Here is a 27,128-nt window from a genome sequence, read left to right on the forward strand (position 1 = left end):
TGACAACAGAGTGCAGAAATGTTGTGCACAAGTGGCAGTCTAATTGCAATAAGTACTTTCGAGGTATCGAGAAACAGCCCAAGGACTGTGGTCTTCACTGCATTTGTATTCTGTGTTTTCCTCATTAGGCTTTATTAGGTCTGACATCACTGTGGGGAGATTGAAAAGTTTAAATAGACAGTTTGTAGTTATTACATTGCTGACATGATGTAGCTGCATAAAAATTAAATCACAAATTTTATACATACTGAGTTTTTATTTTTTGCTTGTATATTTGAAAAAAAGACAGGTACGCATGTGATGTATATGTATATGTATATGTATATATTTTTTTATTTTATTTATCATGGAAATCAAAGCATGCTTCATGTTCATTTTCCACCCAGCTCCACATGGTGTGGTGTGGCTGTTAAACAGGGTGCAGCTAGCTGAGTCAGATCCGCTCCTGGGAAAGCTACTGAATTTTGCCATTCATACGTGCTTCCTTTGCCCAAGGGCAGCTCAGTTTAACCAGAGCACATCGTTCAGTAAACTCAAAAATGAGATGGGTTGTCACTGTTCCTATTCACTAATAACAAACAGATGTTTAAAACCTGATGATTCAGGACTTGGAAAAGAGAGAAAGCCACGAGGCTGCAGTGGCAGTATAAGAAAGGGTTTGATCAGAACCTCTGTCATTGTCATGGTCCTGGGCCATGTGGGCCCAGTATTCTTAGTTTTCATGTATTTTTGTATTTTGTTCTTTATTTAGGCCATGCTTCCTGGGTTGATCTGTTACGTTGTTCCTTATGTGTTTTCCCTTCGTGACTCTTACCCCCTGTGTGCCCCTCTGTGTATTTATGAGCCCTCGTCTCTCTTTGTGTTTTATTCTATGTTTTCCCCAGCCCGTTATGTCTGCGTTCTCCCCGTGCTCTCTCTCCTCCTGTTTGAACCTCTGTGTACTTCCTGTTTTACTTTGCCCATCTCCCATCAGTGTTACGTTCACTCCTGCCGTGTCTTGTTATGATTATCAGTGTCGCCTGTGTTCCCCGTGTGCATCCACTTCCCCTGATCATCCCTCATGTGTATTTAGTCTCTGTGTTTCATACAGTCTGTGTCGCGTCGTCTGTGTTCCCACCCTCCATGTTTCCATGCCCGGTCTGTTGTATTCATAGCCTTACCTTAGTTCATTCCCAGTTTATGTTTCTGTTTAGTTATTGCTTTTGAGCTGCCCTTATTCTTGTTTGTTTCTCTTGCGTTACCAGCCACAATAAAAGGCTCGCTTTTGTTTAAAGTTTACTCCCGTGTCACTCGTGTCCGCACCTGAGTCCTCCACGCACTCTCCACACGGTCTGTCACAGCGGACCGTGACAGTCATTACCAATAAATAACACTGGTTTAGGGTTAAGTTCAAGCTTTGCTATCTTTTGAAGCTCAGTTTTCCTCTAACCACCACCACCTGGCTGCGTATCTACATATTTGAACACATAATCAGACTCTTCTCTGGTTTTAAGCTTTAAAGCTGGGCTGTTAGAGTTCACATTATGGATATTGAAATGCTGAGTCGTGGTTGGAGGTTTGATGGGTTGACAGTTACATAGAGCACCCCTGTGTTGGTTTTGTGTTCAAAAAGTAGAGTCAGACGTAAATGCGTTGAAGCACTCGCAGGCAGAACACCCAGTCAGGAGGCAGCTGATGGTAGGATATTTTGTTTCCATCCAATCGTAGAAACTTCATCTTGGAGTAAGACTGAGGTCCCACCTCTCTGCAGAAACTGGTCACATTGAACTCTGTGGTGAACAGACAGAAAGGTATTTTTATTTTCATAATCTCTATTCACCAGAGTCACAACCATGTGATTAATGCTGTCTTGCCAAGACATTATAGGTACCAAGCCAGTCTGGAGAGCTCTAGTTTCACATCATGTGCCACGTGTTTGGCACGTTCAGAGATCAAAGTTGAACTGTGCAATCTGCAGAAATCCGTCCTCTTCCCATAGAGTCTGCATTTACCATCTTACAGGTGCTGCAGTAAAGATGTAGACAGAGGAAACCACAACACCCTCTTCATATTTCTCTGAGCCATTTCAGTAGTAAAAAGTCTTTCAAGCCAGAGCGTGCGCTTTGGCAGCCAAAGACTGCAGTAGCAGTCAGGCTGCTTGCTAGACGATGAGGTGTATGTTATTGTGGAAGTATTTTGCTGTCTGTCTGTCTCGCTGGTACACAGCCCCACTGTCTGCTGCATCACACATTCAGAAATGAGAGCAAACTTGAACGGCTAAACCAAAACTGCGTGCCAGTTCTCTGCCGCTAAATGGTCATGTGAGTCAGGTTTTGGCTGAAAAGTCAAAAAAATCAAACTGATGGGGAGCAGACGGAGAGAGAGGAAAGCGGAGACTGAAGAGGGGAACAGCATGTGCTTCTGGCTCATCTGGCACTCTTACCTTCGAATCCATCACAGATGTTGCCATAGCACTCCCTTCACTTGTTTTTCACTAGCTCCACTTTCCACACGTCTAACCAATTAATATCCCCTCGTCTATTCTTACCTCCACCCTCCTTTCTCTCCTTTTCTTTCCTTGTCTCTCCTTCTGTCCCTCTGCCTTCATACTTGCCTCACCATCCAAACCCAGCCCCTCCCATGTCTGCATACAGCAAGGAGAGCCGCCCATTTTTAAACGGGATGGGCTGTGAAAGCTTTCCACATTTCTTCTCTATTACAGCAGGGCTTTGTGTTGTTGAATGGTAACATGTATGAAATATTAGGAGACGTGAAGTCAGTAACACCTCTACAATGTCTGTGCATGCTTTGCTGAACGTATAGTCCTCACCTTGTATTTTATTGGCCTCCAGGTAGAGGTACTGGAGGGTGGTGGGGACTGTGGGAATAGCAGTGAGTTTGTTATATGAAAGGTCCAGCTCCACCAAGCTGGAGTGGTTAAAGACCTGCGAGTGGACCTCACGGTTCTGCAGGCCACAGTGACTTAGGCGTAGATACTTAAGGTTGAGAAATCCCTCAAAACTGTCCACATCCAGTCCAGTGAGAGAGTTGTTTGACAGATAGAGCTGCTCAACGGAGGAAGGTAAGTGCCTGGGAATGGTTGAAAATGAATTCCCGCTGAGGTCCAACAGGTTCAGACTGACCAGACCTACATGACAGAAGTGATGCACACACACACAAACATGCAAAACATAACACCGATGCTAAAATAGATTTTAGGACAAAACATTTCCTAGTGAGATGAACACGTAAAAATATTCTTATCTTTCCTGGCAGTGTTTAGGTACAATACAATTTCTTTTAATTACCGAGTTGTTTTTCTGTTTGTTTTTTTGTCAGCAGTATCAGGCTGAGCTCTCTCTTATTTTCCAGCCATACGTGTTTAAAGTAAATTGTGCATGAACAAACAAAAGGAAATGACACATTACGCTACCTCTGAGGTCTCCCTCTGTGATGGTATTCAGTCTGTTTCCCTGCAGCAGCAGCAGTGTTAGGCTATGCAAGTTCTGGAAAGCTTCTGGGTTGATGCTGCTGATTTGGTTGTAGGCCAGTCGCAGCTGTTTGAGTCCAGCTGGTAAAGCGCTGGGCACTGAACTCAGGTGGTTGTGGTTAGCAAAGAAGTACCACAGCTGGGTCTGGCTCTGCAAAGAGTCCTGCGTCAGGTTGTCGCTCTCCAGTTGGTTGTTGTCCAGAATGAGCCATCGAAGCCCAGTAACGTTGGCCAGCACGGAAGAGGACAGGGTTGAGATGTTGTTGCCCTGATAAGAATGCAATTCACTACCTGAGGAATTTTGTCATTTAATACTGATGAAAAGCATATAGAATATATTGTAGTGGAAACTGAGGAGAAACCTCAGTTGGTTTCCACTAGACCACTTTAAGATAACACATGCACACAGTGTTTGTCCTACCTGTAGAAACAGGTATTGAGTTCTGTCGGGCAGGCTGTCAGGGATGTGTGCTAAAGCTCTCTGGTCACAATAGAGTGCTGTGGGCCACTGGATGGGGCAGTCACACTCTTCAGGGCAGAGCTGCGGATTATTAGCCCGGAACCAGGCTGGATCCATTCGCCCCTGCAGACTCAGCACACTGGGCTCACCTAGCAGGCGGTTAATCCACAGAGGAACGCCTCCATAGTCCATATCAGCTACAAATGTGCCTGAAGCAGACTGAAAACCACTCAACAGAAACAGGAGGCCAGAGCACAAAAGAGCCATGGACATGGCTGGGGGGATGTGTGATGCTGTAAATGAAACATTAAGAAAAACCTGAACACCATCATAGATTTGACAAGTAGTTTTACAAGTCATGATCTGTACGACTGCTTAGAAAGGAACAATATGTCCATAAGCCAAACCTGTAAGTGTTAATTTTGAATGGTCTGCCAGGCATAAGAGCTCCATCATAGATTATAGGAGGAGGAGCTTCAACTATATAAGCTCCAAAGCATCTTTTTTTTTTCACAATCATGTGAAAAAGAAAGTTTTCAAAGGACTCTATGCAGTAATCTGAAAAACTGAGCACACTCCATGAATCAGTAGCATTTTCTGTATGACCTCATGAGTCTCTCACAGTGTTGTTTACAGTGTTGCTTCAGTTCACTAAGATTTGCATGCATTAATTTATGCGGAGCTCTTGTGAGGTCCTGCCGCAGCATTTCAAGCTGAGGTCTGGACTTTTACTGCACCATTGCAACACTTTGGTTCTTTTCTATTTTGGGTGTTCTGTTGTAGATTTGCTGGTGTGCTTTGGATCATCATCCTGTTAAATGACCCAATTTGGGCCAGGCCTTAGCTGTCGGACAGATGGTCTCATGTTTGCTAGGTGCCCAATCCCTGTGGTTGCAAAACAAGTCCACATCATAAACCCTTCATGAGGTGTTTGTGCTGATATTTTGTGTCTGGTTTTTGCTGAATGCAGTGGTTACTTCGTTACTTCCTAAACTGCACTGTTTTTATGAAGAGCCTCAAGGAGCCACTGGTGTGACAGTTCATGTTTAATCTTGTTCTATCTGTCTCTCTTAAATTCACCAAATTAATAGAAGTGTGTGAGTGTAAACCTCCTGAGTGTTTCTTTAAAAAGACTTGGACATGGAATGAATGAAATACCAATACTTGTTCACGTACTTAAGAATTTAGGTATCTGTGTTTTACTGGAATATTTGTTTTTCTGACACCTTTTTACTTTTATTTCATTTGTAACAGAAATATCTCTACTGTTGGTATCCTTCACGGGTGCTTATTGCATATGAAGAAATGGGGGAAAAAAACAAAAACAAAAAAACAACATAATTTATGCATCTTTTACAGCACTGTATTCGGGGGATAATGTGGGTCGGAATGATCTAGACAGCATATCTGGTGTTGATATTTATATGCTGTGATCACAGTACCTCAGTATCATGAGCCTCACTTAAGATCAAGGAGCATAAATGGAGTAACATGGCAGTTATTTTGAAACGTAATTTTTCTATCAACTCAACAAACATCAGCAAATTTGATCTATATTTTGTGTTATTTAAAAGTTGCATGAACACACTGGGCAGTTTAGTGCAGGCTACGCTGGTTAGTGATGCATTGTGTTGCAGAGCAGCCATGGTGTTCATGGTCAGTGTTAAGGTATAACAAGGGTAGTAAACAGTAAATTGAACTGATGAAATTAACTCACTAATTTTCACCTTTACATCAGTTTTGTAGCATCTAGGGTTGGAAATCAGCCTCAATAGTTTGTGAAACATCTGCTGATATCTTGATGAACTCGGTTGTGTAAATCCACAAAAGTAGCAGCAACACTAAGCTAATCACAGTCTGCACACAAAGAAATTCTACTGGAGATCACAACATGAATTATTGTGATTTGTTTCTAAATGATTGTTTTCTCAGGTTCCACCACTGCAACTTAGCTTAGGGTTCCCACACCCACTGAATCCCACTTTAACTCTTGACTTTACTCATTTTTCTGTTTACACATGAAGGCAAAGTCACCCATCTACAATGAAGGCAAGAGCAAACAGAGCTAGTGTTTAAGCACATTCATTAGAATTAAAAGTTAGGTTGAAATAAAGTTTAAATTCCTATTTAATAATATCATTTTATTATTATCCTTATACAGCAGGAGCTTCAGTTTCCTTCGCAAAAATTAGCTGGCAGAAATATCGTCAACCTCAACTATTTTCATGTACTTTGATTATATTTCAAAGCCAGTACTTTTTCAATTTTACTTGAGTAAAGAAGCTCAATCAGTGCTTCTGCTGGAGTAAAATTATTTTTTAATGCATGCATCTGTACTTGTACTCAAGTGAAGCATGTGCTTCACTTCAATCTCTGATTACTGTTTAGTAATGTTCAATGTGAAAATGAATTACTTTTATCCAACTGAAGCTTCAAAAGTTAAACATAAATTTCTGTTTGAAATCGTCTGTGTGAATATTTTTCTTGCAGGATGAAATAAACTAAAATAGAATAAAATGAATGAAAAAGTATGTGACACGGTTTTCAGTCACCACGTGTGCAGATTGTTGCTTCTGCTTGCACATTTCTTCGAATTTAAACTGATTAAATCTGAGACAGAAGAACAAATTTTCCTACCTTCATATAAAGTGCACAAGAGGACAAACACACACACACACATATGCAGACACACCTACACATGCATGCGCAATTACACATCAAGTTACCGTATAAGATAGCAATTTGTAAGAAATGTTTGCAACATCAGGAAGTTTGACTTGATCTGCATGGTTGCAATGTTGCATTTGCATTCCACCCTTAGAGTCTTACAGTGCAGCATTGCCAAGAGATTTACTGTAACTAAACAAACACACAGTCTGATTTTCATCATTTCCAGTTTTGCCTTCAATGCAGAAAGAGGAAATGGGGTAAACTAGAAACTAACCACAAACTTACCTGTTTGTTTAGGAGATACAAACGGAGACGGGTTGTCCTAAATCCTCAGTGATGAAACCCTTGGGATCTTTGAATGAGTGTGTGTCGGGATGTGTGCATGTGTATATGTTTTCAGGCTACCGGCGGCATATGCCCCGTCTGACACATTCCTCTGCTTCAAACGCTACCAGACCTCCTTCATAAACTTCCCACACTCACTTCTTCCATTCCTCTTGTATTAGCCCGCAGTAACAACGGTACATTTAGTGGAAACGTGTTTGCCTGCAGAGACGCACAAAAAGATCTGAGAAGGTACGCTAAAGAAGCACAAAGAGGGGGGAAATGAGAGGAAACTGGATTTGAATTGATCAGCATGCAAATTGTATATGTTATTGTTCCTCGAAAGAGAGTGTTTGTGTGTGTGTGTGTGTGTGTGTGCGTGTGTGTGTGTGTGTGGTGGTGGGGGTACAGTATGTGATCGGTCTAGAGGCAATTAAGCTACAAAGTACCTGGGGAGCCAAAGAGACCATTCTGTGTGTGCCTATGCGCGTGTGTGTGTAAATGTGTGTGTGTGTGTGTGTGTTTGAAGGAAAGAGCTTCTTGAAAACAGCTGACCAAAAGAGAAGAAAACGATCCCACATTCCTTTCCAGCAATATATTACTGCTGTGCTGAGAAAGAAGAGGCAGTGGGGAAGAAGCAGGCAAAATGATCTCCTGATCACATCATGCAAAGAGCTCCCTCTAGGATAAACCAGGGAGAATCACAATCCTTCATGTGGGCTTCAAAATGTATTAGAGGGGATGGATCATTTCACTTTAACCATGGAGAATTACAAGAACATGTTCTTTAACCAAAAACACCTCATCCAAACTTTATTTTGACTGTGTGGACAAGTGTAACAGATTTTAAGTGTTCATTCCGGTCACACCATTGTAAGCTTTTATTAAGTATAAATTACAATTAGCGACAAGACCAGTGGAAACGACGCTAGGTAGGAATACGACCGTCCACGTTCACTCTGCACTCAGCAGAAACTATCTATGATCGGAAGTGTTTGCCACGCAGCTGCTCTGAAAAGACCACAGCCACACAAGCACGATCAGTTTTGCCTCCTTACGACTTCCACTCAAGATGAAGGATTACATTTTGACACACCTCAGAGGAGAAACCCTGCTGAAAATGGTGCACGAGGAGGTGATTTTGAATGCGTTATTATAAAACCCTGGGTTCTAAGTTTTCTGCTGTTAATGTTTCGATCACATTTTGTGGATTACAGATGTTCACCTACCTATATTCACCTTTATTCTTTATTGCCTTTAATTTGTTTTTATATTTAGCTAGTCATTAGTGTTTCACTATTTGTCCCTGTTAATGTTGATATTTATTTACTATTGAGTGGTGGCTTTAATTTTATTCACTGTGTTTTAAAGTTTAAAAATCTTGTTTGCAGCTCTTTATGGACTCAATATATTCCTCGGATTTCTGTTCTTGTCATTTTTGTTACTTTTGACATGCAGGTTGGTTCTAGTTAGTTCCCTTCTGTGTTCCTTGGTGTCCCAATGACATCAGCATTTGTCTTTTGTCTTCCCATATTGCCCTATCTGGTCCTTCTGTTTTCCTGTGTCGAAGCAGTTTTGTCTCCCCGTTCAGCTATGTCTCCCTTGCTGTTTCATTTTTTCATTTCCTCTGTGTCTTTGTGTTTGCGTTTGTATTCTATCTCTTGTTTCAGTTTTCATGCTTCTCCAGCGTCCCCCGTGCCTTCTTGTCAAGTCTTTGAATCTGTGAATCTGTGTTTATTTATTTCCTGTTTTATTTTGTTAGTCTCCCGTCTCTTGTGCCATGTGTGTAATTTTGCTTCCCTTGTCTTGCTTCCCCAATGAGTTCCAGCGGTGTTCCCTGGTGTTTCCCATCTTCCTAATTACCTGGTGTGTATTTATTGTCTGAGTCCTGTCTGTTTGTTGTTGTGTCTTCTCCACATGGTATGTGTTTCCTTGCACCGTGCTCCCTGTGTTTTTCTCCTAGAGTTTTGCTGTAAAGTAAAGCTGAGTTCGAAGTCTTATCTTCTAAGTCCTACACTGGGGTCCACTTCCTGCCTTCCAAACTGTGACAATAACACTGTGTAATCACAGTGCAAACACCCCCCCCCCCCCCCCCAAAAAAAACCCCCCAAAAAAACACAAGTTCAGCATATTTTTTTAAATCTCCTTTCTTTTAGAAGAGTAGAAATGCTCACATTTCCATTTACACTCATTATATTTTAAGGATTCATGTGAGTATTTTTAAGTACTGACAATGGCTTTAATAAGATTAAATAGTAAGTGTTTTGAAATTTCACCTTGCTTAATGAAGTGCTCTTAAACTAGATACAAATAATGTCACACATTATTCATCATAATCCTAGATTATTATTATTGTTACTATCACTATTATTCAGACTGTATCACAGTTTTTTATGATGTGATGCAATGAGACAGTCAGATCAACAGTTGTCTGTTGTTTACAGTAGGATCATTACACGATTATTTATGAAACCACTGACAAAAGGTATAATGTCATCGTAGAAGTGTGACTCACTGGGAGTCTCTTGTTCAATTTCCTCATTAATGAGTCATTGTCTTTTGTCCCTGCCAGCTACCGTCCTGTTTGTGAGTAAATGTACGTTACCATGTCTGCGTAAGTCTCAAGGGGACTGAATGTACAATACAACACTGTGACTGATGTTTTTTGAACGTTTTCACTTTCTTCATTCTAAACTCGTAATGTTTTTTAACCTAGGTTGTGCAATTGTTTAACACTGTCTGCTTTACATGTTTATTTTAAAAGTGTTATCAGCTGACCAGAGCATAGTTTGAGCTGGAAGTTGTGATTCTGCTTTCCTCTTTCTCACCTTTCTCTTGGATTGTCTTCAACAGCTTCCTGAACACATCCTTAAATTTCCTATCACTTACACTAGAGGGCTCTCTTTCCTCACATATCAAAAGCACACATACCGCATTAATTCCACTAAATCAAATATAGGCCTATTTGAAAGATGTGATTTATTAGCAATGTGAAAAAAATAACCAACTCAAAGACTTCAGATGAATTATGATGTGGCAAAAACTCCTGGTTGTTCTTATAAGACATGTAACTTTCTTTTGGAGACATATTCTTTCTTTTAGTGTTACAATTTCCCCGCAGGTTTATGGGCCAAAGCACAGTGTTGGACTCCAGATGTTGCAGCTGGAGTCCAAGATGCAGGCAGCTATGCTGAGTCACCAGGACACCGTTCAGTGCAGATTCAACGCCTCTGTTCTCAGTGTAACTCAAAAAGATTTAACACTGGTTGAAAAAAAAATTATGCCAAGATGTTAAGAAGTTAAATGTTTTTTGTTGGTTCTTTTTCTTTTTTTTTTTCTTCTATTTTTGCTCAAGCCCGTAATTATAACATACTTCCTTAAAGAGCTGTGCGTTTTATCCATATGAGAAAAGGCTGAGGATCCCGACATGGTGTAAATTTAAACATCTGTTTGTGATTTATGGTTTATGTGGAAGTGTGTGTGCATGCATGTATCTATATGTGTGTATGTGTGTGTATACATCTGCTTTCTATTGCATGGTTTTGCTGCCCCTGTGCCCTAGGGTGCCATGGTTCAAGTTACCTTAAGGAGTCCCTTTGTCCAAGTAGACCATAACACCTTGAAATTGAGAGTATTTTTATTAAGTGTAAATTTCCTTCAGTTATTATTTTATGCAGCATTTGGAACTGTGTGGAGGACAAGTTAGAAGCAGCTATATTTGGAGTGGAGTGCAGGGAGTGAGGAGATCAGGGATGCTTGAGAAGAGCTATTAATGCTGCTCGTGTGAGTGTGTGTATCATTAGGGATGAGGTGAAGCATGTAAAAGTTAAGGTTAGCGTCCAGGAAATGAGAAACACAGAGATGTGCAAACTATGCAGTTTAAGAAAAAAATGCATCACAAGTAGCAGTGAATTCTGTAGTGAATCTTTTATCGTCTCTACTGTTTTATTATCTTCTTCCATACTTTCTTTTTCAGGAACCCTAACATCACGTCTTGCTTATCAATTAAACACAGGATTTTTTTTAAATTAGTGCAAATTTATGAGGGCCGCATGAATCTCTACCTCAGCCAGCAGGGAGAACATCTGACTGCCATACATATGTAACGGAGCACTTTGGCTCATTTTAAGCAACGTGCTGCAAACAAACTGCGTTTTTCCTGTTTGACTTCATGCTGGAGATAAAAGAAGTTAGTGTGTTGTCCGTGTGTATTTTTGCAGTTACTTCTGCCTGGCGTTTGGCTTGTCTGATATCTCTTTGTCAGTGTTTTGGTTTCTTGGTATTTCTTTGGTTTTTTGCACAAGAAGAAATTAGCAGGCATTCACAGTCTGCGCTAGAAGGGTTAAGTTCTAGCTCAGTGCCGCTCATGACCCAGTTTGGGGACGGGGGGACATGGGTGGGGGTTGGACATGTTGCTCCTCAAAGTCCAGATTACCCTTTTACTTTGAAGACCTTGAGTCATTTCCCTCACTTTCAAGGGTAGCTGCTGGTAACCTTGAGAATGTGTCACACCGTGGCACAGAAAGGTTATCTTTGTCTCATGCATGCACACAAAAGTCACACAACTTTATCTGCCTAACAATCTCATAAAAGCAGATTTCAGTATTTCAAGAGTTATTAACCTTATAACCTCATGTTAGGGTTTGACTGTTAATTATCGGTCTCTTGGTTCACTTCACAGGTGTTGAACACAACTCCTCAGATGTTTTAAGAGAAATATTTAAAATCAAATAAATACTAAAACATTTTACAGGAACAAATATGACTGCTTAAACATTTTGCCAATGCTACATCTGTCTGTGGATGCCTGCAGACAAAAAAGAAAGAGGGAAGAAACTTTTGGCTTAGATGTAATGCAATGTGGACATCTGGTCACCCTTTTCTTCCCTTTTTTTGATTCATAAAGCTTTTTACTGTCAGATGTCGGATGCAATGGCTACAGGAAGAACAGCCAACAGACTCTGGATGAGTCTCTAAAAGCTACATAAATGGATTGCAAAATTATCATTTTGGGAAATATGTTGACTTAAAAAGAGTCAGACTGAATGTGACAACATGTACAGATTGTTCAATAGTTGCTATGTTAGATGTGATACAAAACAAAGCTTACTCCTTGACTTGTTGCATTTATGGAGGTTGCTCGCTCTCATGACAGCCTGCTTAGTCAATTTACGTCTGTCGTTACAACAAATCACTGGTTCCACTCATGAACACGGAGGCCAGATTATATGTTGCTAGAAAACATCTAAATGAGTCGGCATCTGATTGTTAAGTGATGACGTGACGAATCCTACTTCCGGGCCTAAAGTAGTCTGCGTTTAATATGGCTTTTGTGTTGTTAACATGTTTAATGTTATGTATTTTCTTCTATTTAATGTTAAAAAGCTCCTAAAACAGTCAGTGATCACTGTTGACCTCCCTCGGCTTTTATTACCGCTAATCATTTATTTAAGCTCAGTTTTTAAAACCTTAGGATGTAACTACAGCCCAGCCCATGCACCACAGTGTTGCCAACTTAGCGACTTTGTCGCTATATTTAGCGAGTTTTCAGACCCCTTAGCGACTTTTTCTCTAAAAAAAAGTTGCTAAAAAAAGACGTGAAAGCGCGTATCGCTTTTACTCTCAACAAGCAGCGGGTGCTGTAACGCAGTCAGTTCTTCTTCTACTCTTATGCTGTTTTGTGGATCACAAGGTTTAGAACTACTTATAAACACACACACAAAGTAACTCCACCAGAGTGCCTATTTCGGGTCACTTTTGCCGGTCCAAGCCCAGGTAAAGGAGCAGGGTTGGAATTGTGACATTAAAAAAAAACAATAATTGCTAAAAGAAATTTAATTTGTAGTTCTAAATAAACTCTAAATGCATTTAGGACGTTTTTTACTCACTTTATGTCTCTTCCACGAGGTTATTTCTCTCTCCAACAACATAGGTTACAGGTACATTAGCATGACCAATTATGCAAATTAGGCGATGACGTCATTTAGCGACTTCTAGCGACTTTTAGGACAACCAATCCGGTTGTTCAGTGATGACACGACGAATCCTACTTCCGGGCCTAAAGTAGTCTGCGTTTAATATGGCTTTTGTGTTGTTAACATGTTTAATGTTATGTATTTTCTTCTATTTGATCTCAAAAAGCTCCTAAAACAGTCAGTGATCCCTGTTGACCTCCCTCGGCTTTTATTACCACTAATCATTTATTTAAGCTCAGTTTTTAAAACCTTAGGATGTAACTACAGCCCAGCCCATGCAGCAGTATATGAATGACTAACCTTGTATTATGGATGGATTGTCTCAGTTGTTCTCCTGGCTGAAGTTTGGTCCTTTTACAGCATCCTGCCATGCGATTACATTTGTTCCTGACCACCGAGAACACTCACGTTAACTTTTATCGAGTGGGGAAAAAAAGTTAGCTTGTTTATATTATGCTAACATAGCTGTGTCGCTAGCGGTCACGTAGCACATCATTATATACCAGCTAGCCCAACTTCAGTAACCCTACAAACGTCACTGCTTTTTAGTTTTCTGTCTTCATTTATGCTGGAAGTGATAACAGAGCTGTACTTTTTAATTTGTTTCCAAAACCCCGCAGTCAGGACATGCTATATTGTATTTAGATAGAAGCTAGCGAGCTAACTCCCTGCTAACTTCTAACTCCGTTAAATGTCATAAATTTCATTTTCATGGATGCCCGGATGTTAAACTCAATTATTACACCTGGTAGAGCAGAACGCTGATCATTTTATTCAAGATGAAAGACTTTAGACAGTTTCAACTCTCAGTAATGCCATAGTGATCGTTTGATATATGGACCTGCAGCGGAGTTTAGGTCCAGACACGGCTAGTGACATCAGACTGAACAACCGGATAGCTCTGCAAACAAATCTATGGACAGATGAGACTATGATTAAGATCATTATCAGAATGATGGAAGGAGAAAAATCTGAAGAAGGAAATAATAGCTCATCACCCAAATCATACCACATTATATGTCAAACATGGCGGAGGCAGCGTTATAACGTCGATATAGCTACCAGTGGAACTGGGTCACTAGTTTTTATTGCTCATGTGACTGCTAATATAAGCAGCAGAATAATTTTGAAGTATACAACGCTATACTCTCAACTCAGATTGCGTCAAATTCTGCAAAACTGATTGGACAGAGCTCCACAGTGCAAATGGATAATGACCTGAAGCAAGCTGCAAGAAAAAACTTCATGCAAATCATCTGAAAAACCCTCCAAAGTAAAACTGAAAGCACGTTGACTGTGCGATCCAGTGTGGTGGTGAGCAGAGGCAAAACTACAGATATTTTGTCTTTCTCCCAACAAATATTGGACCTAACTGTTTATATTTTCATGTGTTTCCAAAAAATCTTTCCCTTCATATAGTTAAAGCTCAGAGATTTCATCACCATGTGTAAATATAATATTTTAGTGAAAAATTATAGATCTTCCAAGCTTACATCAAAGGAGGAGAGAAAAAGCGGGATAGAAAGAAGAGATAGAAGTTCAGAATAACCAATGATTGAAAAGATGTCGAGAGGGCAGAAAATGAGTAGAAACACTGGTTCTTATGGACGCTGAGTTGGAGAACATAGAGAAGCAGGAAGAGGCCCACATTGAAACCAGACAGACAACATAAAGAGACTGTCACACATGGTTTCATTTAACCCTTTACAAGATGTAAGCTTGTTGTAGACGAGAAAGAGTTGGGTCCACCCATGTAAAAAAAAAAATGAAACAAAACTTATGTAGGTCGAAGGGCATCTAGGTTCTGTCTTAAGGTTATCTTATTATGTTTAATAATGTTTAAACCAACGCCTTACACGTTACAACACAACACAGGAAAAACACTTGTCAGCACACTGAAGCAACTACGAAAGAACAAAACAATCACATGCAAGGCGTAACAAGGTTTTTACCGTGTACTGTTACAACAAAACTGACCTGTGCTGTACTTCTTTCTCTGCATCGTTTCCCCACACAGATCACAATAAAAAACCCCGCAGGTGTGTGCTGATGAAGGTATGCTTGCTTTGAGTTATTCCAGCTGTAATGATGACCTCCTAAAAAAAGCAGCAAGAAGAAAAAAACACAACCAATTATCCAGCTTTTCATTATTCCAAATTACACAGTTGGCTGGTGAGTGTCTCACCTGCTAACAGCACACCTGCGATTTTATGTTTGTAGCTGCAATAAACTACGATAACAAAACTTCCACTTTCTTTGCAGTGCTACAGCTAAAGTATATGTAATATCAAGTTCTTACTCATTTTAGTCTTTCACAGGTATTTGCATTTGCACCATATGAACCAAAGTTGGATCATTTTATCATTGCCACTTATGTATGACTTTTATTTTTCTACCCTTTATTGTGAAGAAAGAGAGGGGGTCACTCGAAATGAGGAAACGGAGGGATTGAATGTGCTGCTCGCAGATGGGAACAATCCCTCAAAGCCACTGCGTCTCACATCATTCACACTGGAGGGGGAGAAAAAAGGCTTCAGAGTGGGCTGTGGGCCATTCCCGACCAAATGCAATGGGGTGCGGGCAACTGGACAAGGGGGTGGAAGTAATCAAAAGCACAAGAACAGACAGACGGGTGTGGAGGGGGCTAGCATGACGGAACGGAGAGCAGGGAGGGGAGAAAATACTTTTCATACAGTGTGTGTCAGAGCACCCTGCAGTCCTGAGCACACTCACTCAGAGAGAGAGCGGGGGACAAGAGGGCCAGTGCCTTTGATCGGGTAGGTGTGTGTGTTTGTGTGTGCATGCAAGTGTGTGAAATCTTTTTGTTTTCTTTTAAATTGAGATTTATACAAGGCTAAATGAGAAGTAAGGGTAGAATAATTTTGGAAAAATAATCACTGAATGTTTTACCTTAATTTTTAAGGTAACAGAGTGAATATTACAAAACTGGCATTCATGGAAGGTTTAAGAAAGCCAGGAAAGGCTTTTCTGAGTTTCCCTGTGGACTAAGACCAGTAAGAATGTGACTGCCTGCAGGCAGCAATATTTCCAAATGAAGTCCATGCCTGCACTGCACCTTAAACCTAAGTAGGACAGAAGAATAACAGATTTAGTTAAAGTTGGCAGTTATACTTCTGAAAGATTTTTTTGTTCTTTTAAATGTCAAATTTCACATGTTTGAGCATTTCAAAATGTTCTAAAACATCTGTAAGATTATAAATCTCGAACATTTTGGTGATTGTGAATAACTTTTTCTATTTTTTGGCCTTTTTAATACCACTGCATGTCCCTCTGTTCTCCCTGTGTTACATTACAGTTAAGATTTGAGTGACTTCCTTCCATCATGCGTCAGGTGATTTTCCTTTTGTCTGCCCTGATTCCCCTCGTTCTCTGCCATGGATGGAACTCCTGGACAAATTACTGGCAGAGCCAAGGATACTTTTATGGCTCCCAGTATGCAGACAGAGCATACAGTGTGTCGGCGTGTCCTGACGAGTGTGACTGCCCCTCTTCCTTCCCCGTTGCTATGTACTGTAATGGGCGAGGCCTTACCACCGTGCCACCGATTCCCTCCCATATCAAATACTTGTATCTTCAACACAATGCCATCACATCTTTGCCTGACTCGGCTCTAAGCAATGCAACCAATCTGGTGTGGCTTATGTTGCATTTCAACCAGCTGACATCTGAATCAATTGGCAAGAAGGTAAACACGTAGTCATAGGCACATCCAGACACACATCACTATAAATAGCGGTACAATGGCTGACAGGTGTCTAACAGCCCGAGTCGGTTTTCTTTTATTGCTGTCTGTTCTTAATCCTCAAGTTAATTTCCTGTGTTATCTGTTTCTTTAAAGAAAAGAAGAAACCAAAAGGGGGAAAAAACATGAATAAATATTGTGGTTAGTTTTCTGTCATCATATAATAAACTTGTTATAATTTGAAACATGTATGGGTAAAGCAGTGTGATCAGCAGAGCACATGCTCACACTAAACCAGACAGCAGCTTGCTACATCAGAGCCACAAACCTTGTGGTCTACAACCCTCAGCATAAAGTCTCTTTCTCCAGTGAAACACACTGAAAAACACATCACGCACATTCACGCACTGTAACCATCAGTTTGAATGCTAGTTGAAACTTAGCCGGTCGTTTGCAAACACATAAAAAGATGTAGTGTAATATCATTTCAATATCACAACCGACAATAATGCATCTGTGCTCTGAAAAGGCCCCTTTCATCATTTTTATTGTAAAACCACCACATAATTTAGGATGATTTTTCTTTTTGGGTTTTATACCTGCTCATCTTGATCATTTTGCAGGCATTTGTGAAGCTGGGGGAACTTGAGCGTTTATATCTACAATACAATAATTTGACCAGCATTCCTTCAAACCTTCCCCTCTGCCTGAGAGACCTGAGAATGGATAACAACATGATTGAGAAGGTAAATCTTCAAAAATTCACATTCACAGCCCTCCTGTTTTAGTCCAACATCAGTTGAGACATTACGATATGCTTTACGGCTATTGCCACTTTTACCTAGGTGTCACCTGCAGACCTAGAGGGAATGGATAACCTCACTATCCTGTACCTTCATGATAATGCTCTCTCAGAGGTGGGCTCATCACTGAAGGGGCTGAACTCCCTCACACTGCTTGACCTCAGTAGCAACAAGTTGACAAAGGTAATTGTTTATCTGTTTTTTTCTAAATGCATTATTAAGCAACCAAGGTAATCTCGTTCAGAGATGTTGTGTCACTGTCCCAGGTCCCAGCTCCGCTCCCTGCATACCTGCATCAGCTCTACCTGGAGTACAATGCCATCGACTCTATACCTGAGGGATTCCTGAGCCTCTTCTCTCAGCTACAGTATTTTAGGATGTCGCATAACCTGCTAACAAATAAAGGCATCCCCGCTAACACGTTTAACGTGTCTGGGCTGGTGGAGCTGGACCTGAGCTTCAACAAACTGGAGAGAATTCCTTCAGTTAGCACCACGCTGCAATACCTTTACCTGCAAGCCAATCAGATCAAAGGTGAGAGTTTCTTTGAAGAAATCATTTTTTTAATCGTCATGCTCTACATTACCATGCAGTTTTCTACCTTTAAGCCAGTTTTGTTGATTTCGTAATAAGAAAGTTCATGATCGTATATGTACTGCCACTTAGATTAAACGAGAACAAAAAGTTGTTTGCTGGATTTTGAGAAATGAGATGTTGGACATGTCTTTTCCTGGGGTGATTTATACAGTTATACTGCCATTTTACAGTTTTGCATGAAAGTGAACTCATCGCTGTCTCCACTCTTTCTCTTGCCTGTAGAGTTTACTGTGGGTAGCTTCTGCAGTGTTGTGGACGTGACAAATTTCTCCAGACTCTTAATGGTGCGACTGGATGGAAACGAGCTCAGTCTTGTGGACATCCCCACCGACGTGAGCCATTGTCTGCGCCAGGTTCTCGACATTGAGATCTAAGCATGTGCACAACGCAGTCTGTGGCTCAGTTCACCACATGCACCTACAGCAGGACTATTTTTAAAAAAAAAAAAACAGGTTACAGCAGATATAAGTTGATATCTACAGCAGGTAGTGAGTTAGTTATTAGTGATTGCAGAGAGCATCACTGTGAGCTTTACTAGAAATTCCTCCAGTTAAGAAAGAAAGAAAGAAAGAAAGAATGAAAGCCTGTTTTTTCTCGTGTATTGAAATTTCAGATTTACAAGGATAAAACACCATAAATGAGCCTTTAATCACAAAAAAACAACAGAACCTGAATGAAATTCAGGAATGGTTCTCTGACCTTCATCCTATTTACAGCATACTGTGCTGTAATGATTCTTCCTCCACGTGTCTTAATGCATGCGCAATCATCCATGTAGGGAAATCTCAAAAAGTTGATTTTGTTCATGTGGACGTAGCATTTTTAGTGGGAGAAACATTTTGTCACTCATTCAAGTGACTTCTTCAGTCTCATCTGGACGTAGCGTCACCAACCTGTTTATAAGGTTGGGGACGCTACGTCCAGATGAATAGAATCAACTTTTCGGGACTTCCTCCATGTGTTTTATTGCTTTGTATAATAAGGTGCTAAATAACGGTTTGTATACTGTGAAATATATAATTTCAAATATAGATCATATGTAGAATACTAAAACATTATTATGGTGTCTACTGCATGAGAATATGTTATTGCACTTGGTTATATTAGTTTATCTTTCTGAGAGAAAAATGCTGTGACAGCTTGATTCTGTTTAAGATCGTCTTTTTGCACAGTGAAATTTTCTTAGAGAAACAGAAAATGTCTCTGTTCCATGAGAAAAAAATAATATGGATATCGTACTGTAGTAAATCAGACATGCGTGGGGCTCGTGGTCTGTGAATTAGGATCTATGTAAACATTGCATGGATTAATTATTATCCTGACAAAGGGTTTTTGTTCATGAACCCATTGCAGAATAAATAAAGTTAATAAAGATCTGTGTCATTTTTGTCCTATATTGATCAGCCAGTGATGAAATGCAATACTGAGGTGATCAGTCAAAAGTATGAACTGTCTCTCTTTGATCTGGGATCCGAGGAGAAAGTTTTTGTAGCTATTCCTCAAATGGTTCCTTATAACAACTTAAATAATAAAAACTCAAGGTTTCCCAGACTTGATCAGTTATATTCACTTCACTGTTTCACGGTGCTTTAAGTGTTGTTTTTAAATAGTGTTTCATTTACAGGATACATTTTATTTGAGATAACAGGCTGCTGAGTTGTCACATATTGCTATAACAAACTTCCTCAGTAATTGAATAGAGAGGAACACAGTAAATAGACACTCAACCAATCAAAGAAGCTTTATTCCTGCAAGCTCCACCTGCAAAGTTTGTGCTCTTTGAAAATTACTACCCGGAGCAGGAACTTTGGGGGATTAAAATAATTTACCTAGCACTTAAGTTAGATCCGGGACGCTGGGGTCGAGCCACTTCAAGGTCTCTCTCGCATTTCCTCCTGCAATTTCAAACGTGGCTGAAAAGTGTCTTTGAAGTCTTTGAATTAAAGTTTATGTTGATCTTATCTCTCAATGTTAAATTCATACTTATTTCAAAGGTTTAATAACAGACATGAGCATGAAGCGAGTATCAGTCACCAGTGAGGGTTTTTAGGGCCTGATGCAAGGTTTCTACATAGTAATAGACAGGATAAAGAGGTGTTTCATTTATAGCTTATTTACACTTTTAACCCAAGGTGCCCACAGAAACCAGTTTCCTTGAGAAACCACAAGGAGTCAAAACTCTGAAGCTGCCCAATATAACACTGAGGAAAGCTCTTAAGGGGATACTGGCACAAAGAAGAGTCATTGGATTCCTTAAAATATTTATATTTTTTTAATTGTACCTCATTAACCCGAATTCTTGAGACTAATTGCTCCTCTAAACAGCTAAGGCGATTTTCTCATGGCTATAGAGATATTTATCAGGCTGGTTGGCTTTACTCGAGAGGGAAACTAAGACTCTTCTTTCTTCTCACGTTTCTCTTTAGTTCCTTTTATCTCTATCTTAATAGCCTTCCATTGCAATTTAAGTGTATGTTTTTCTTTTTACATTTATTATGTCTGCTATGTTACAAATGAATATTTTTCTGGGATGGACTTGTAATGCTGATAATGTTAACGATGACGTGCTGTTGCATCAGGGCCTAACCCTCTAAGCGTCAGCTCACCAGATGTGGGATGGTCAGAGGACACATAATGTCTAAATTTAGGATGTTTTTCCACTGTAGTCTGTGGACAAACACCACAGGATCATCACCACAGTAAAATGTATATCAAATGACTTCTGTGGTTAACTTGTGGCTAAGGGTCAGTGACCAAAATAGCAGAGAACTCAGGTACAGACCATTGCAAACAGGTACAATGAGAAAAGAGAACAACTAAAGGTCTCACACTGTCTGAGTAACTGCCACTGGGCAATAATACTGTTTGCTCACAGCTTTAAACTCACAAGCTCTGCTTTCAATAAAAGAAGGATTTGTGTATAGTTATGGTGGAGAGTAGTAATGACAACATGTGGCTCACTTCCTGTTTCTTCCTGAGTACTGAGTAATTTCGAGGACATTTCATAGGAATTGTTGGGAACTTTATGCCTTTACGTCATACAGGGAGTGCAGAATTACAGGGAGTGCAGAATTATTAGGCAAGTTGTATTTTTGAGGAATAATTTTATTATTGAACAACAACCATGTTCTCAATGAACCCAAAAAACTCATTAATATCAAAGCTGAATGTTTTTGGAAGTAGTTTTTAGTTTGTTTTTAGTTTTAGCTATTTTAGGGGGATATCTGTGTGTGCAGGTGACTATTACTGTGCATAATTATTAGGCTACTTAACAAAAAACAAATATATACCCATTTCAATTATTTATTTTTACCAGTGAAACCAATATAACATCTCCACATTCACAAATATACATTTCTGACATTCAAAACCACACGCTTCTTGCAACCCTGTTGACTATTTTGAATGAAACGCTTGATTGTTCGATGATCACGCTTCAGAAGCTTTGCAATTTTGAGACTGCTGCATCCCTCTGCAAGATATCTCACTATTTTTGACTTTTCTGAGCCTGTCAAGTCCTTCTTTTGACCCATTTTTCCAAAGGAAAGGACGTTGCCTAATAATTATGCACACCTGATATAGGGTGTTGATGTCATTAGACCACACCCCTTCTCATTACAGCGATGCACATCACCTAATATGCTTAGTTGGTAGTAGGCTTTCGAGCCTATACAGCTTGGAGTAAGACAACATGCATGAAGAGGATGAAGTGGACAAAATACTCATTTGCCTAATAATTCTGCACTCCCTGTAGAAAACATGAGAAGAGAGAGAAGCAGAAACAGAAGACAAATGTTGAATTTGAAGCAGAGATGTTGCTACTGCTACTGTACCCATGCACAGCTATAAATCACTATAGGAGGATTTACAGTTCTTCCACAATTTGACAGTTTGCAAAAAAGACATTTGGGGTACTAGCATGGCCACTGACAACAAGCAGTCACTCACAAAGCAAGTTAACAGATCTCTGATTAGAAATTAGCATTAGCCAAGCCAGTAACCTAACTTTGTCCTTATAAAATAGGGCGATTACTCACCATAATGATCAACTTTTAACGGCTGCATTTTGATGCCAAATAACAGGCTGCACAAGCAATGACCTCACTCCATCAGAATCGTTCTCTGTAGTGATTTAATTGGCTCACAGCACCTTTGGAATATTTGAATAACCATGATTTGACTGACTGGCAACTGCCTTACTATTTAAAAAGCTGAACATTTCACTGCATGCAAGAAAAGGATCCATAATTTGGTCTTGTAAAGCACAATGTCACACCATTCAAAGTGAACAAGAGGTAAGAGTGTTAGCACCTCATGTTCAGCTTGACTACCTGAACCTGAAGCATGTGAACGCTCCCAAAAGTAAGATACATAGAGATAATGCGCATTTGTTCATAATCTCTTTCTTTTGTAGCAAACTATATAGTAAAGACTGGATTATCTGAGTAAAATCTGTTGCCCTGGCAAACACAAATAATTCATTAACCATCTCCACTTGTTTAACTCCTTTGACTCATAAAACCTGTGGAAAGAAGCTTGTCTAAGTCTAAAGAATGAACAGAATGTATAGAACTTGTTGGCTTGATAATTACATTTGACCTTTGGATATGACACAAAGTTCCACTGTTATTCTGGCATCTCTGTCAAACTCCATAATCCAGCATACACAAAGCAGGGGTCACAGGCAGCAAGCCAGCAAGGTGATGAGAGCAGACAGGGAGCAGGAAAAAAAGGCAAAAATGAGGGGCGAACAAAAAGGTTTTACATTTTTAATGTTCTTAAAGAATAAACAACACCAAAAAGGTTGTAATGCAGAATAACTGCAGACACAGAGACAATCTGGCAAGTGGAATAAGGTTTTAGGTGTACCCATACTGAGCTAAGTGTTTAGTTGATAGTTGAGTGAAAATGGACAAGAAACGAGGTAACCTGGAAGTACAGGCAACTTAAAACAATAGTTATAATAATAACCTCAGAAGACAAACATACACAAGTTGTTCGCTCAGAAGTGCAGATACTTGTGTTAATAAAGATTCTGGTGAAAACGAATGGCCAAAATCTTCATCTTCATGCTTTGCGCTCATGGTCCTTGCATATGTTTTGTTTTTCTCTTTCATCTCCATGTTTTTCAACATGCACAATATGAACACCAACATGTTCAAACTGGTTTGATGTTAGGAAGGCGCACAGCAAGAAGGAGAGAGCGACAACTACTTTCAGAAGGGGTCGCCACAGTGGGCAGCTCCACGTGTTTGATTTGACCCTCCTGACACAACCCCAAAGGGAATATGTGTCCCTGGCAGGAAATGAACCATTGACTGTGTTAGGCGAAAGTGTTAGTGAAACAAAATAACTAATATCCCCAATTAGATGTATGACAATTAAGTAGTAAGCTTTATTATTTTTGCACTTAGCATTAGCAAAACCATTAGTATTATTGAACAATAATACATGAGGCCAAACCATTTCCATGCATGTGGGTCAGAACCCTACAAACAACATCTGACTGGTAGTAATAATGTATTTTATTGGTCTCGTATGTCTGCTGTATGTTTCAAATGATGTAACGTCAAAACCAGGGCCCGTTCACAGGAACATTACAAAACACTTCATTTATCTTCTGAAAATGTTATATTTGATGACCAATGATGGTTCTGTCTCGCTGGAACGAGACAATCCTACTACAACAGCAAAAAGCATTGGACACCAACCAGAGCTCTTTGATCTCGTGCACGAGAGAGAGAGAAAAGTGACAGCGCCGTTCCTTCGCTTGACCCCAGTTGCTCTCGTCTGCTTCCTCGTAACACTGCTCTTTATTAAGGTACATGAATATGCATAAATTCATTATGGCGTGTTACACAGACATATATGTGAACAAAGAATACCTTGTCTGTGTGTGTGGCCCAAAAGTGACCTTGTGAAGATTTCCCACAGCTGGTGCTAGGAGCGCAGCGGTCCACCTAAACAAAGGGCTTGTCACGGTACTGGGTCGTGTGACCCAGTGTTTGAGTTTTATGTATTTTTGTATTCATTTTCAATCTAGTTCATTTCTACGTTGCTGTTCAGACCTTATTTCTTAGTTATTTCTGTCATCTCCCCTTGTACCCGGTCTCCCTGGTTCCTGCGTCTATGTTTCATGTCTATGTGGTTATGTTAAGTTCATGTCATGTTTTATCTCCATGTCTATGCCTCCGTGTTTCCTGGTTTATTTTGTAAGAGTCTGGTGTTCTTTGTTCATTGTAGTTAGTGTTACTCTCCCCTGTATTGTCATTATGTTTCATTCGAGTCAGCTGTGTTCTCATGTGTCTCCACTTCCCCTGATCACCTCATGTGTGTATTTAAGTCCTCTGTTTTCTGAATGTTGTTGTCAGGTCGTCTGTTATCTCCACCATTGTCTTAGTCATTGTTATAGTCATAGAACTTCATAGTATTTGTTTCTTAGTGTTTTTTAGTTTGCTTAGGGTTCCATGTTTAACTCGTGCTATCATCCAAATAAAGGATCGCTTTCTGTTTAAACCTGCAACTCCTCGTCCAAGAATCACAGGAGCACTCGTGTCTTTTCCCGAATTGCATCTCTTATTTCAGATCAACAAATATAATTTACATCCAGTGCTTTCACTTGTCAGATATGCTCAATAACTGTAAAAGGTAAATAAAAGGCATTTGGCAAATATATGCATCTATGGTCATTACATTTCTCCAGTTTACACTGTTAACCACACTATTCCTTCACTCATTTACATCAGCAGTGCAGATACCATATAATGCCTTAACTGTCTTATTGCTCTCTCACATATAGGGCAAACTCAAAATAGCTTATCCACAAATCCGATATACAGTGGGGCAAAAAAGTATTTAGTCAGCCACCGATTGTGCAAGTTCCCCCACCTAAAATGATGACAGAGGTCAGTAATTTGCACCAGAGGTACACTTCAACTGTGAGAGACAGAATGTGAAAAAAAAATCCATGAATCCACATGGTAGGATTTGTAAAGAATTTATTCGTAAATCAGGGTGGAAAATAAGTATTTGGTCAATAACAAAAATACAACTCAATACTTTGTAACATAACCTTTGCTGGCAATAACAGAGGTCAAACGTTTACTATAGGTCTTTACCAGGTTTGCACACACAGTAGCTGGTATTTTGGCCCATTCCTCCATGCAGATCTTCTCGAGAGCAGTGATGTTTTGGGGCTGTCGCCGAGCAACACGGACTTTCAACTCCCGCCACAGATTTTCTATGGGGTTGAGGTCTGGAGACTGGCTAGGCCACTCCAGGACTTTCAAATGCTTCTTATGGAGCCGCTCCTTTGTTGCCCGGGCGGTGTGTTTTGGATCATTGTCATGTTGGAAGACCCAGCCCCGTTTCATCTTCAAAGTTCTCACTGATGGAAGGAGGTTTTGGCTCAAAATCTCATGATACATGGCCCCATTCATTCTGTCCTTAACACGGATCAGTCGTCCTGTCCCCTTGGCAGAAAAACAGCTCCATAGCATGATGTTTCCACCCCCATGCTTCACAGTAGGTATGGTGTTCTTGGGATGCAACTCAGTATTCGTCGTCCTCCAAACACGACGAGTTGAGTTTATACCAAAAAGTTCTACTTTGGTTTCATCTGACCACATGACATTCTCCCAATCCTCTGCTGTATCATCCATGTGCTCTCTGGCAAACTTCAGACGGGCCTGGACATGCACTGGCTTCAGCAGCGGAACACGTCTGGCACTGCGGGATTTGATTCCCTGCCGTTGTAGTGTGTTACTGATGGTGACCTTTGTTACTTTGGTCCCAGCTCTCTGCAGGTCATTCACCAGGTCCCCCCGTGTGGTTCTGGGATCTTTGCTCACCGTTCTCATGATCATTTTGACCCCACGGGATGAGATCTTGCGTGGAGCCCCAGATCGAGGGAGATTATCAGTGGTCTTGTATGTCTTCCATTTTCTGATGATTGCTCCCACAGTTTATTTTTTCACACCAAGCTGCTTGCCTATTGTAGATTCACTCTTCCCAGTCTGGTGCAGGTCTACAATACTTTTCCTGGTGTCCTTCGAAAGCTCTTTGGTCTTGGCCATGGCGGAGTTTGGAGTCTGACTGTTTGAGGCTGTGGACAGGTGTCTTTTATACAGATGATGAGTTCAAACAGGTGCCATTCATACAGGTAACGAGTGGGGGACAGAAAAGCTTCTTACAGAAGACGTTACAGGTCTGTGAGAGCCAGAGATTTTCCTTGTTTGAGGTGACCAAATACTTATTTTCCACCCTGATTTATGAATAAATTCTTTACAAATCCTACCATGTGAATTCATGGATTTTTTTTTCACATTCTGTCTCTCACAGTTGAAGTGTACCTCTGGTGCAAATTACTGACCTCTGTCATCATTTTAAGTGGGGGAACTCGCACAATCGGTGGCTGACTAAATACTTTTTTGCCCCACTGTAAGTGCATAAATCTTACTAGATTAGACAAAACACACCTGGATGTATTACTTTGCAATGTAACAACATAAATGTACATTCATTCTCAGCTTATTCTTAACATTTCCACATCACTTGAACCATAAAGTGTATATAAGATATTTTAATCTCGAATAATCTGATGTCAGGGCCTTTACAGTTAAATTGGAGCACCACACACACATATTTGCTTGTTAAATGGAGTTTACCAAGTTTAAATACATCCCGCGGGCTGGCGAGCTCTCGCGGTAACTCTCGCGAGACCTGGGGCTGCGCGGCTCGGCTTTACCACTGCTGGGTGCCGTGCTTCAGTAATTTTCAACTAAACCCCACTTAAGGTTACATCAGCGGTGTCAACATAACTCTCAGTAAACACCGAAGTAGAACAAGGCACAAAACCCTCATACACTGTATTTTTAAGACGATACTGACCTGTAAAAATAAAGGTAGAGTCTCAGAGAAAGAATCACAGGAGCACTCATGTCTTTTCCCGAATTGCATCTGAGAGGACAGGAAGTTGGTCCGCTCTAGGCAACCGCGGGCGAACGACTACAGTATCAACAGTTCCGCTTATTATTTCTCACTTTTACTCTCCTCAATTGTTATGGACTACACGTAATGAATGTAAAATAATAATTGTCTTAATTGCTGACATATGTTTTTCTTAAAA

General features: G+C 40.3%; 2 protein-coding genes across 2 annotated transcripts; one reads left to right on the forward strand and one right to left on the reverse strand.

The window, feature by feature from the left end:
- On the reverse strand, nt 1-26,973 carry LOC146669731 (lumican). Its single transcript, XM_085406257.1, has 6 exons — nt 26,891-26,973; nt 14,876-14,994; nt 3,891-4,222; nt 3,413-3,737; nt 2,810-3,127; nt 1-1,769 (listed from the first exon to the last, which is right to left on the reverse strand). The coding sequence occupies exons 2-6, from the start codon at nt 14,898-14,900 to the stop codon at nt 1,618-1,620; spliced, it is 1,152 nt and encodes a 383-aa protein (XP_085262383.1). The 5' UTR covers nt 14,901-14,994; nt 26,891-26,973; the 3' UTR covers nt 1-1,617.
- Nucleotides 15,481-19,379, forward strand: fmoda (fibromodulin a). Its single transcript, XM_085407902.1, has 6 exons — nt 15,481-15,675; nt 16,215-16,604; nt 17,225-17,347; nt 17,447-17,587; nt 17,671-17,938; nt 18,224-19,379. Exons 2-6 carry the CDS (start codon nt 16,242-16,244, stop codon nt 18,373-18,375), a joined length of 1,047 nt encoding a protein of 348 aa, XP_085264028.1. The 5' UTR covers nt 15,481-15,675; nt 16,215-16,241; the 3' UTR covers nt 18,376-19,379.
- Nucleotides 26,974-27,128: the final 155 nt, after the last annotated feature.

The sequence above is a fragment of the Rhamphochromis longiceps genome, linkage group LG5 (genome assembly GCF_057381845.1).
Source record: "Rhamphochromis longiceps isolate RC_006_pf linkage group LG5, R_longiceps_female_GT1.1, whole genome shotgun sequence".
NCBI lineage: Eukaryota > Metazoa > Chordata > Actinopteri > Cichliformes > Cichlidae > Rhamphochromis > Rhamphochromis longiceps.

Coding starts and splice junctions, on each gene's coding strand:
- LOC146669731 (XM_085406257.1), bottom strand. CDS start 14,900: ATGCAGAGAAAGAAGTACAGCACAG. Junction 4,223..14,875: donor GAGAAAGAAGTACAGCACAG/GTCAGTTTTGTT, acceptor TTTCATTTACAG/CATCACACATCCCCCCAGCC. Junction 3,738..3,890: donor CTCAATACCTGTTTCTACAG/GTAGGACAAACA, acceptor CATTCTTATCAG/GGCAACAACATCTCAACCCT.
- fmoda (XM_085407902.1), top strand. CDS start 16,242: ATGCGTCAGGTGATTTTCCTTTTGTCTGCCCTGATTCCCCTCGTTCTC. Junction 17,348..17,446: donor ATAACAACATGATTGAGAAG/GTAAATCTTCAA, acceptor ACTTTTACCTAG/GTGTCACCTGCAGACCTAGA. Junction 17,588..17,670: donor GTAGCAACAAGTTGACAAAG/GTAATTGTTTAT, acceptor TCACTGTCCCAG/GTCCCAGCTCCGCTCCCTGC.